The sequence below is a fragment of the Lutjanus erythropterus genome, chromosome 17, assembly GCF_056507025.1.
Source record: "Lutjanus erythropterus isolate fLutEry1 chromosome 17, fLutEry1.hap2, whole genome shotgun sequence".
Lineage (NCBI taxonomy): Eukaryota > Metazoa > Chordata > Actinopteri > Lutjaniformes > Lutjanidae > Lutjanus > Lutjanus erythropterus.
The window spans coordinates 19,605,440-19,618,087 of record NC_139333.1 but is presented as its reverse complement, the minus strand read 5'-3'; the positions used below and the strand labels follow the sequence as shown (position 1 = coordinate 19,618,087).

The 12,648-nt window shown below is 38.9% G+C and overlaps 1 protein-coding gene across 1 annotated transcript in view; it reads left to right on the top strand.

Annotated features, from left to right (window-relative positions):
* Positions 1–12,648, top strand: part of adamts14 (ADAM metallopeptidase with thrombospondin type 1 motif, 14) — a 63,736-nt gene that overhangs the window by 45,925 nt on the left and 5,163 nt on the right. Inside the window, exons 8-17 of the mRNA XM_084740508.1 lie at positions 2,942–3,085; positions 3,266–3,398; positions 4,917–5,030; positions 5,201–5,349; positions 6,512–6,684; positions 6,870–7,003; positions 8,276–8,399; positions 8,688–8,768; positions 12,004–12,167; positions 12,251–12,416. Coding sequence (XP_084596634.1) covers positions 2,942–3,085; positions 3,266–3,398; positions 4,917–5,030; positions 5,201–5,349; positions 6,512–6,684; positions 6,870–7,003; positions 8,276–8,399; positions 8,688–8,768; positions 12,004–12,167; positions 12,251–12,416 — 1,382 coding nt within the window. The remainder of the gene's footprint in view (positions 1–2,941; positions 3,086–3,265; positions 3,399–4,916; positions 5,031–5,200; positions 5,350–6,511; positions 6,685–6,869; positions 7,004–8,275; positions 8,400–8,687; positions 8,769–12,003; positions 12,168–12,250; positions 12,417–12,648) is intronic.

Here is a 12,648-nt window from a genome sequence, read left to right as displayed (position 1 = left end):
CGACCTGATTCAAACCAGGTGAGGGAAAGTGCAGCCGCCAATGCAGGAGGAATTTGTAATAAAAATATCTAAATAATGTGTCTGCAGGCTCATTTAAAATGACTGTAACACACCTGCCACCTGTGCATAATGGTGCATGCATCTTATAAGCACAGCCAGGATACTGTGCTTCATATTATCTGTAACTTATCTTCATACTATTAATATCAAGTTATCAGTCAGAGTTTGATGTTAGTCTTAATTATTCTATACATTTTAATCCCTCTGATGGGACACACTTACCCCCCAACTATCACACTAACATATTGAAGAGGCAGATGTCATGAACAGTGGAGACCAAAAGAGCCAAAAGGACCGTAAATATTGGACTACTGGCCAGAAACGTGACTCCAAAGTAGCTTTAATGTTGCTCCGTATCTGTTGGATGTCAAAAACTGCATATAGCAAATGTTTGGAGCATTGACAAATGCAACAAAGCTGATCATCATCTTATTTATGGAGGTGGCCTTTTTCTTACACAAAAGCCTGCACTGGAAGCAATTAACTTTCTCTCCAGAAATGTCATTTCATAGATTTCAGTTACTTTACATGCTTTAAATCAAGGTTAGCATTCATACGGAACAGCAGAGAGCAGGGAGCTTTTGTATTTTACACCACATGGGGTTTCTATTAAGCTATTGCAGTAGTAGTTTAAACTGTAGTTTAAATGAGGCCATTGAACTGCAGAGGTTCATATACTATTGCAAGTAAAAGAATTCCAAGAAGATGAGAAAATAAAAGTAAAGGCCCTGCTTGCCATAGTAATTACTTTGCAAGGTCATTAAACTGGTTTCTGTCTAATAATTTATGTCTACACCATCACTGAAAAGGCTTGAATTGCTCTTTATTCAAACTTTGAGAATTCATGTGTTGTCAGATCATGCTGGGATGAGACATTACCAATTAGTGGATGTTACCGTGTTTCCTAACCCCCTCCAGACAACATTTCAGTTTACTGTCAGTACAAAGACAAGACAGATGCCAGCAGCACCACAGAGAGCTGAGGGCTCCTGTTTCACCAACTTCTGGAACTCCTTGTGTTTTCTCATCAAGGATTTCTTTAATCAGTCGATGCGAACAGCTGGTCCTGGAGTTTTCTGTCCGTATAGCTGAAAATACACGAGTACCTACCGCTGTAACGTCTGGTAAGACTTGAGCACCCTGTGTTTTTAACAACGACAGCTCCCTACGCCCTGTCAGTGTGTCGGTGGATAATGAGACATGTAAGCTCCACCTGAATTTGTGTTTAGAGCTTCTGTAACTGACTGTAATATGTCAGTGACAGTTTATTTCATCCCTGCATTTGACAGGTGTTCCCGGGGTTACAATTCTGATTTTGCTATTTAAAAAAATATAAAAAAAATACAGCTCCCATGAAATTTTCCCAGCATCACATCATTTTAGCTGTTTCTCCTCTATCTATGATACCTACCTGACCTTGCTTTCATCTGATGTCATGTTTCCAGTTATTTAATGACTGATGTTTGACCGTTCTTTATTTTCGTAGCTCGCCACTTGACTGGTCTCTCTGTCAATGTGGTGATGTTTAAAGTGAGAATTTGTCTTTTGGGGAAAACTCTTATTTCCCTTCTTCTTGAGAGTAGATATTCAGTAGATAGAGTAGATTCAGTAAATATGAGGGGACTACCAATTGTTTCAATGGCCCATTATTCTGAAACCCCAGTAGTCCAAAAAACCCAATTGGACCACAAGTCAGTTGGATCATAACAAAATGTCATCCCAAAAAACAAATGCCCATTGCTCCAAAAACCTTTTGCTCTGCTAATATACACTCTTCCTGAAGTTGTTGGTGTGTTTCTGCAAGGAGGGTGTGTATTTTTAGGAGCAATGGATTTTTTGGGATAACAGGCTTTAGATTCCAGTGGTTTGTTTTTCAGACTAGGATGAGGGTTCGTAATAATGGCCCAGTTGAACAATGGCCAGCTAACTTAGCTTCACTACAAACAGTGGAAACAGCTATTTTGGTTCTGTCTAAAGGTAATAAATCCAGCAAGCAGCACCTCTGAAGCTGAATAAATAACTTATGTCTCACTTGTTTAATCCATGCAAAAGTCTAAGAGTGAAAATGACAATTAGCAGTTTTCTTGGCTAGAACCAGTTGCCAGGTATCTCCAGGAAGTTAGTGTTCCCAGCCAATAAATAGCCTGTTTGCTTAACTCCTTGAACCTCTGCCAGTCTGCTAAAGTCCAATATTGACAGATACCGATACTGATGCAATTTATCTAAAAAGGAACTTACCATCTTACGGAGTGGAGTGCCATGGTGATATTGATATCTATCTGCCTACCCTTGAGCTTTTACTTTGAAAGAGACTTCTGTGTGGCAAGAAAACAAAGCCCCCAAAAATCAATTTCAAACATGTATCACCTCAAAATCAATGTAGATGTGATAGATGGGTTCAGGAATTGAGTCTTTTCTTAGAAAATCATCATCACAGTAGAGGGTACAGGTATTTTTGTAAAGAAAAACATCTTGTGTAATGAATGTGTTTTGCACATTTGTTTTTTTCATTTAGTAAATTTAATCAAACTTCTCACTGTGCCAGTGTTTATTGTTGTCTGCATACAAGCAGCTGAAGAACTTTAGCTAAATACAAGAGAAAAGAAATCAAATTTTCTTTAGATCAGGTAATATCTGATAAAAGGATAAGTTAACAATACTAAGAATCTGACCGAACATTGAGACCAAGTTTTCTTAAGGAACAGTTTAGCTTCTGTTGTGTGGACACATTTTCTATTCAAAAAGCATTGAGTCCCCTATGTTCTCTCCTCTGGTTTGTACTTTAAGATAACAGGGAAGAAGTGTGACTGTGACTTTGCAGGTAGTCATTTGCTGGCATTTCATGTACCTCCTGTCAAATAAGCCTCTGTACTCCCATCAGGCTCGGCATGGAGCACGACGGCCAGGGAAATCGTTGCGCTGATGAGACCAGTATGGGCAGCATCATGGCACCACTTGTCCAAGCAGCTTTCCACCGCTATCACTGGTCACGTTGCAGCAAGCAGGAGTTGAATCGATACATCCAGTATGTTGCGTTTATCTCAGCCCATGATTTCTCCTTTTGTCTTTGCACCATATTGGTTTGATGCTGCACAGCTTATCCAGCAGCTCAATGTGTTATTGATTTTGTTTAGAACATTCTCCTATTTGGTCTGTTCTCCTGTTCTTCACGTTTAAGTCCACGTTATTCTCATCTGTTCTTCAGCTCTTATGACTGCCTGCTGGATGACCCATTTGAACACAAGTGGCCCAAGCTTCCTGAGCTCCCTGGGATAAATTATTCAATGGACGAGCAGTGCCGTTTTGATTTTGGTGTTGGTTATAAAATGTGCACCGCTGTAAGTCCCTCGCACCTGTAAATCCTCAATATATTGTTTTGTTGATTTATTACCTTGAGGTCTTTCAAGCATGTATTACATGAACAGAAAAGCTGTGAAAGGGATTGTTTGAAATTTTGAAGAAAGATTGTATAAGGTAGTTATCCATAGCCAGTGTATTACCAACAGTAGATGGTGATTGGCACGCCACCAGTTTGGAGAGGCAGAGAGGAAGCTAAGCTATGTACTGCTGTGGACGGAGTTACCAGCACTTTAGCATTTCACCACCTAACCATCAACCACCTAAAATAATAATATCAATTTAAGAGTACACTATATTTAGAATTTTTCAACTAATATGAGCCAAATCTCTCTCTCTCTCTCTGAAGCTACCAGACTCCTTGGCAAAAACAGAACACAAGAGCTGCTGCTCTACCACTGCCTTAACCGCTTAGGTCGTTTATATTATTGTGTGATTTTGGTGTATTAAAGCATAACATAAGTATGTTTTTATTAGATGATTATAATTACTGTTGTGTCTTTGCTACTGTAGATACAGTCCTTTGTATTAGAGATGTGCCAATCCAATATATTTGGCATCAGGTCTGGATTGGACATTGGGATGAAAAAAAGTAGAATCCAGTTAGCATAAAATATCATGTAAATGCTTAACTAAACTTTAAGTGACATGCCATAATGAGAGACATGTCAGGAGTAGCACAGAGTGTAATTTATGCATTTTAATTAACTATATTTTTAAATGTCTGAATCGTGCTGAGAGATCAAAAGTGCTGCTAAAACTCCAGTGAAGTTTGAATAAAAAGCAGCAGCAGTATTGTATCACTCAATGTCATGTTGTGGATTATGTATTTCTTCCTTTATTGGAGTAGAATATTTGTTTCACAGTTTTACATGTTTTTAGATGGTTTGGTTAAGTAAAGCAATAATCCATACAAATGCATATTAACATAAAATTAATATCAACATTAAGATGAAAACATTTCCCTGAAAAACTGGTATTGAACCATCATACAGAGGCCGCAGTTTTGCACCACCATGTTTTTTACAGTAGCCCAGAACAGACAACCAAACACTGGCTCTAGATGCAGCTGTTCACATTTTGTGCGGCTACCGGAGAATCTTCTGCAGGCTTTGAAGGGGAGGGTGAGGCAAGTTGTTTGCAGTCTGCAATCTTACTGCTAGATGCCACTGAATCCTTCACTGGTCCTGTAAATGGTTAGTTCAGATTCACCAAATCCTTCTACAAATTGGAGGCATGCTGTCGGCCATCTACTGTAGGTGACTACCTCATACAATCTCACTTCAAATAATCCAAACTATCCCTTTAATGCCTTATGGAGATACAGTAATATGATAATATAGTACAAATCAGATATCAAATAAACACATAATAACATGTGTGATAGTGATGTATGGTGCAGCAAGAGTTGATTTCCCTCCTGAAGCATGAAAAAGCTGAATGAATGAGTTTGTTTACTCATCTACATACATGTCCATGATTGCTTTCTCCTCGTTTAGTTTCGAACCTATGACCCTTGCAAGCAACTGTGGTGCAGTCATCCCGACAACCAGTACTTTTGTAAAACCAAAAAAGGTCCTCCGGTGGACGGGACAGAGTGTGCACCAGGAAAGGTAGGAAGTGTCTTTGAATTGTCCTTATTTTTTGTTCAGCCTAATAAATGCAAAGAGCTCTCTTAGGATAGGAAGTAAGAAAAAAACATTTCAAATGTCGCTGCCATTAGTCTGGAACTTTTTGACCTTTATCTTTGTGTCTTTTTCTCCCGTCTTTGTTATACTTTTAGTGGTGCTTCAAGGGCCATTGCATCTGGAGGTCCAGTCAAGAGCCTCAGGGCCACGATGGGAGCTGGGGCTCATGGTCAAAGTTCAGCACTTGCTCCAGAACCTGCGGAGGTGGAATCCGCTCACGCAACAGACAGTGCAATAACCCTCCGTGAGTGCCGTGGCAGCGAGGAAACTTTCTGTTGCCAAATAGTTTATATGATCTGTGTGTTCATCCAACAGATGAGGACATACTGTAAAAGTGTGAATGCAGAGCGGGATAGCAGAGCCAGGTTTTGATCTGGTGCTGGCTTTGATTAAGTTTTGCTCAGACAGAAACGTGACTGGAGTACAAGAGTGGGAGCCACTACAGGAATCTCTGCCACTTTATTAATGTTTATATACTTTTTAAGTTTTGCAAGATTATTTTTTCGGCATTGTAGGTTAACTGAGACAGGATATAATGAAGCATTTATCTTCAGAATAATAAACTGTGGCCCAGAAATATAATACCACAGAGGAAGTGGTGCATTTTTTACCATTATTGAAGAGAAATGACAAAAACAAAGTTGTTATAATTGAGTTTTGGTCTACCGTGATCTGCAGGCACCAGTCTTGTTTACAGTAATAGGATTTCATCACAGCAGAAACTTAAGATTAGATAAGCTACAGTCACATTAAGCATGTGTTAACTATGTCAGTGTAAACTTTGATTCTGCAGACTTGCATAGTTAGGCAGTACAAACTGACAGACTGTGTTTAGGGTGACTAGGTATCCCACTTTATGTGGGACTGCCCAGCATTTTTATCCCTCGTCCTGCATCCCACACATTGAGACTATCTCCCACAGTTTGATTGACTTAAACCGCTGCAAGACAGACACTTTTTTAAAATCTGGCTTTTATGCAATGGCTGTGAAGATATTAGGAAAGGCTTTGATCACCTAGAGTATACAGAACTTTTAGTCCCAGGAACTTTCAAGGGACTAAAATGTTCTTTAGCCCATTGTGTCTTGCATTTCCACTGAGGTCTTTAGACCTGTGAAGATGAGGCAAATTGTACTGCTGACGTATGAAAAAACATTTCATTTCATTTTTGCTTATCATCACTGTCTTTCTACATGTCTTATGCTTTGTTCTCTAACTCTGTGTTGATGTGTCAAAATACGCTGAACAAAAAACAAACTTGTTTGTGGCTGCAGAGGCTCACAGCTTAAATTAAACAAAAACTTCAAAAAGCTCTGAAAACATGAACAATCATACCTCAAAAGACAGTTGTTGCATCTTTGGTCTTGTTGTCTTTTAAGGCATCATTTTGTTTCTGTTATCGCTCAGACCTGCATACGGTGGTCGAGATTGCCCTGGTTCTGCTTTTGACTACCAGATGTGCAACACGGAGGAGTGTGCTGGCCCTTACGAGGACTTCCGTGCTCAGCAGTGCATCCAGAGGAGCAACAAATATCACAAAAACATCAAGCACACCTGGCTGCCATACGAGCACCCAGATGGTAAGTCTGTAAAGAGTGAAGCGAAGTTGGCTCTCCCTTTCAGAGGTCAGCTTGAAAGCTTCTTTGCAAAGCCACAAGTGAACAGATGATATTTGCAGGAGCCTGATGTCTTTATCAGACTCTGAAGATACCTGGATGACCTGAGGTGTGTGTGTGTGTGTGGGTGTGTGTTCTTGTGTTTGCAGAGGGCCGTAAGTGTGAGCTGAGCTGTAAGTCAAAGGAAACAGGAGAGGTGGTATTCATGAACCAGGTGATGCATGATGGGACCCGCTGCAGTTACTCAGACCCCTTCAGTGTGTGCGCTCGAGGAGAGTGCTTGGTATGTCTCCACTAAAACTATGTGCACTCACAAACACAAACCTCAGCTTCATTTACTGTTAAAAATAAGCAATTGTGTCTAATGAGGTTTTCTGCACAGATAGATAGACTGACTTATTTTATGACTTACTTCTTACTTATTTAGCAACTTGCTGACTTACTTACTCACTTACATAGTTACTGACTTACTTACCTCCTTATTTACTCACTTGCTTACTTACTTACTGACTTACTTACTCACTAAATTACTTACATACTTACTCACATACTTACTTACTGATATAATTACTTATTTGCTTACTAAATTACTTACTTAATTCTTCCTTCCTTCCTTCCTACTCACTCACTCACCCACTGACATAATTACTAACTTACTTGTATACTTACATACTGATTTACTTAATTACATATGGACATACTTACTTCCTTAATTACTTACTTTCTTATGGAGCTTACTTATTTACTCACTTACTTGCTTACTAACAGACTTACTTACATAATTACTTACTTACTTACATACTTCATTACATACTTCCTTACCTGCTTTCTTATGGAAATAGTTACCTACTTACTTACTTACGGACATACTCACTCAATTACTTACAAACTTAGGTAATTATTTAGTCAGTGTGGCTGCTGTTGATTGATGTTAGCGCTCCCCCTCTCTAAATGTTAACATGTTCCTCCCATCCTAAATGATAGCAAATCTATCTAAAACTGTTACTGCGTAGCATTAAACATATATATTATGTTAGAATGTATAGAATAATGCCGGTGAATTGATAAAAATGATTACTAAAAAGTAAAACAAGATGTTACTGGCTGACCATGTATACAGTATTAGATAGTAATGTGCTTGGAAAATGGAATCACATCATTTTATGAGTGTATATTTTATGATGAAAATGATGTCCTCAGAGGGAGTTACACAGATATTTGATGACTAAACTATAAATAATTGTGTTGGAAATACTGCACAGCTCTGCAATCTGCTCTAATACAAACACACACAGACATTATTTTGTCTCAATCCTCACCTTGGACATAAAGTTGAGGCTTTTACTGTTGTAGGCCAGCTGCTCGGTGTTTTGGCTACACTCCTGTTATGTCTGGGTGTGTTTCCAATATGCAACATCATCATCATCAGGATCCAAACCACATGCAGAGTTTTCTCATGGCATCATTTTCCCAGTGGATTCATCTCAGTCTGTGTAAAAGTCAGAGCAGCATTGCCCTGATTTGATTGACTGTCTCTGCTCTTCCCCCCTCACAGCACGTAGGCTGCGACAAGGAGGTCGGCTCTTACAAACAGGAGGACAAATGTGGAGTGTGTGAGGGGGACAACTCCCACTGTCGCACTGTGAAGCTGACGCTCACCAAGACACCCAAGAAGAACGGTAATCATCAACAAGATGGCCAGGCCAGTGCTGAAGTCAGCAAATCTGCTTCAGATGAGTCATTATAAAGGATGGCTGTCATCATTAAGCTCAAAATCATTAATCTAGAGGCTTTAAACACATGTTCTCAATCTTCTGTGTTTGACCACAGCCTCTATCCCACACGATCATCAAAACAACCAACATTTCTGTCTTGATTCAGAAATAATTGGCCTCTATTACAGCCCAGAAAAACTGTCTGCTCTTTGAGGCTCCCAGCTGAACCGTGCCGTGTCTCTGTCTTGTTAGGAATGCTGAAAATGTTTGACATCCCTATAGGAGCCCGTCACATTGTTATCGAGGAGAACGAGACATCCCCTCATATAATTGGTGAGTGTGTCCCATCCTTTTCCAACTATGGAAACGTGATATTATTGGTTCTTAGTTACAGAATATAATTCAATAACACCAAAATGTTACAGGTTCCTTGTTTGTGTGTGACTGTAGTTATTGGGTTATGTACCTTGTGAGAGGAGCTGTAACATTCATTGAGTGGTGCAGATCAGAGCACAGGGTCGCAACTTTTTACACAGGACAGTAAAAGGCCAGTTCAACCAAAACACATGCAAAATATAAACTGCTTTGGCTTTAGTTTTGAGATATCTGTCAGAACTCAAATGATACTGGAAAATACCTCAGCAGCAACAGGCCTTTCCAAAAACTGTGGTCCTCATGCAAAAACCACTCATACCAACAGATTAAGTGATTTAAGAGAACAATTTTGTTGAACTTAAAGAACTAATCTGTAACATATTGACTGTACTAAATCATCAAATGACCATGATATGTCATCAGAGATTATGGAAACATGCTAGGTTGAAATAGTTGAAATGCTACAGCCACCACGTTCTCCTGTGAAGTTTCCATTCTGGGCCAGAACGTCTGTTTTACTTTGCCTGTTTCACGTTTGTTAGAGTTAAAATTTATGCAGAACATCTGCCGAATGAGTGTCTGTTTATGAGTTGTAAGGTATCAGTATTAATCTTTTAGAAGGAGTGGATGTTTACAACGGTTAAACTGAGCAGTATGTTAATGGAGTCTGGCAGGCAGAATGTGTTTTTTTCGGAGCAGCTGGCTTTTGTATTCAAGATAAGGGGCTCAGCTTTACATCAACAGACAACTAACAAAGTTATAAACAGCTGATCAGCTCACATTGTAAGACTAGTCGTTGGTTGTCTTTGCCAAAGCAGGATGTCACCTTTGTCTTGCGCATTTGTTGGTTCAGTGTCCCTGCAACCTGCAGGCAACGAGCCTGAGCTTCAACCACAGATTGTATATTAAATAGGGATACAAATTAATCAATGCTCCAGCTCACTATTTGGCTTTTGGTACTCATTTTTGAACTCTATGACTTGTTCAACTTAAATAAATGCATGTGACATAATCTGAATGAATATGGAATATGGAATATGGAACGTGTTACCAAATAAAATTAACAAAATATAAGAAATTTGAATATTATTTTTTATTATTATTTTTCAGTTCAGTGTTACATTATCTACTATATAATATTATCTCGTCCATTTCCATGACTATCACATCCCTTCAACTGCCTCCTATCTGAGTCATCGACCACTTTGCTTTAGCAACGATGCTGTTTGTAGATAACTGATAATATAATAAAATAACGTTTCCCACTTTTCTTTCTGTCACAGTACGGCGGTGCTCTAATGACTCATCACCGGCAGCTGTATCATTATTATAATTTTCTATCTTGGAGGCCCTAATAAAACTAAAACACAGTCAAATGTGTTATGATTTCATCCGCTGATTTCTGACAGCAGGACTTCTTTTACTCTTGGGTAACCTTTTGTGAATGAAACAAAAATGCACTGGCTCATGAAAAGGTGGTATCCGTCATGGTTAAAGCGAGCGAATAACAAGTTTGTGCATTTAAGAGCGTTTGACAGAACAACTGTATGAACAAGGGTCACAGAAAGAGATTCAGAGAAGTTTTGGATACAGACATATGCTTGCATGAGGCCCACTGTCCTGCTGGTTATACAGGATATCCACAGACTGCACTGTTAACAGTCTTCATTGCAACTGCTTTCTAATGAAGCTATTGAAGTTTCTGGTCTGATACAGAAATGACAGAATGAGATCTGGTCGTAACAATGACCAGTCCTGTACTCCACCAGCATCTTCTGGGTGAAATCTTAAATGCATGGATAAATATAATAATGTAGTTGCTGTAAAAATCCAAAAAATAGCCTGTGTGCATGCAGCCAGTTTGCAAAACTGTCAATGTAGTTCTTCAGAGCATGTTGTTTTAACAATAGCTACCACAAAAACAACGGCTTAAAATCTCAAATTGAATGTCATCAAATGCTGTTGTAACTTGTATATGAGATCAGAAAACTGCTCTTTGACTTTTCCTCCAAAATGCACTAGATATTTTTTATGTGTGTTGCCTGGGAGTCAGAGCTAAAATGCATTGTAACACAAGCTACAAACTTTTCTGAGAAAGTTTTAAAGCTTAAAAGGATTCTTCTGACTTTCAAAGAGGTGCTGTATGAAGTACTTATCCGTAACCAGTGTATTACCCACAATAAATGATGCTCGGCACACTTCCGCTGTGGGAAGCTGAGCAGCGAACTGCTTGACATTAAAGGGTGTGTAGCTGGATGATATGCCTCCTGGGGTGTTTGATCTTACACAGACTTTTCTGTTTCACACAGAAAGTTGCCAAAATTCAACTTCCATCCAGATCAAGATTATATTCATATAAAAACTTTTCTACTGTGAAGGAGACATTAATGAGCATGGCGCGCTGTGTCTCGTAATCTATATCCTTATTTTTAGAAAAAAATAATCACTACTTGCTTTTTGAGGAAATGGAAGACAATATAATTTCTTCAAGTGAATGATTAGAAATAAACAGCTGATGAATCACAGAATTAATTTATGCTTTTCCTATCATATCATGTAACACTATCAAGCAGTAATGTTAGCTAAGACATGGCTGAATGCTAATGTTAGCTATAGTAGGTAATGGGATATCATATTATTTTAGGTCTGATGTCCCTCCAGATTTTCACTATCCATTGTCTTACTGATCAATCAGAAAGTAGTTAAATGATTTAAAAAAAAAAAAAAAAAGCCATATTCTCACTGTTTGTACGTTTTGTCAGACAAAAAAATGCTGTAGTGTGAATATGGTTAATGGGAAAAAACTGAAAAACCTTATATGGTTTTAGTTGATACTTTTATTTTTAAGAGAGTACAGTAGCTTTCTGTGTGACTGCAGTATAAGTCAGGATATCCAACCCTCCCACCCTCTCCTCTTTTCTCTTTTCCTCCCTGGCTTTTATTAGCTCATGGGAAGAAGAGATGACACACAACTTGGAGAAATTACCTTTGGCTAACCACACCGCCAAACATCTCAAAATACATACTGACATGTTCCCCCGCTTAAAGGAAAATCTCAGAGCTGTTTGGCGGAGGGTTGATTTCTGTTCAAATTTTGAGATTTTTAATGAATGAAGCTAAAAACTACATGATGTGCACACATTCTTTCCTCCCCACACACGCATAAAAAACTTATTTTCCTCTTTACTGACAGCTGTGAAGAATCAAGTTACTGGAAACTTCATACTGAATGCAAAAAGTGAAGACGCTGAATCAAAGACCTTCATCGAAAACGGTTTACAGTGGGAGTATTCCCGCGATGGCGAGAAGGAGACCCTTAAAACGATCGGACCTCTACACGAAGGCATTGTGGTGCTGGTGAGTGGGACCACATCATCACTCTTTACTTCTTTTTTCTGCGTTTTGTTGTTATGTACTTAACATTCATACCCGCATTGCAGGTCATTCCCCAGGAAGAAGATGCAAAAATCAGCTTGACTTATAAGTACATTATACATGAGGACCTGTTACCGCTGATTACAAACAACAATGTTCTTCTGGCTGAACTGGACACCTACGAGTGGGCACTGAAGAGCTGGTCTCAGTGCTCCAAACCATGTGGAGGAGGTGAGTCAGTGTGTTTTAAAAGATAAATAAGCACATTCAACTGCAGGTCATAGCCTCAGTTACAGAATTCACAAATTAAAGTTCAGATTATCATTTAGAGATTTAATATGTAAGCCCCAAATTTTAATTTTAAAGGGACAGTTAAGATTATTTCAGTTTGGATTATGTATTACCTAAAGTAGATGCCAGTTGGCATGTTTGGATACACTGAGAGGAGTACCAGCATGGAAGC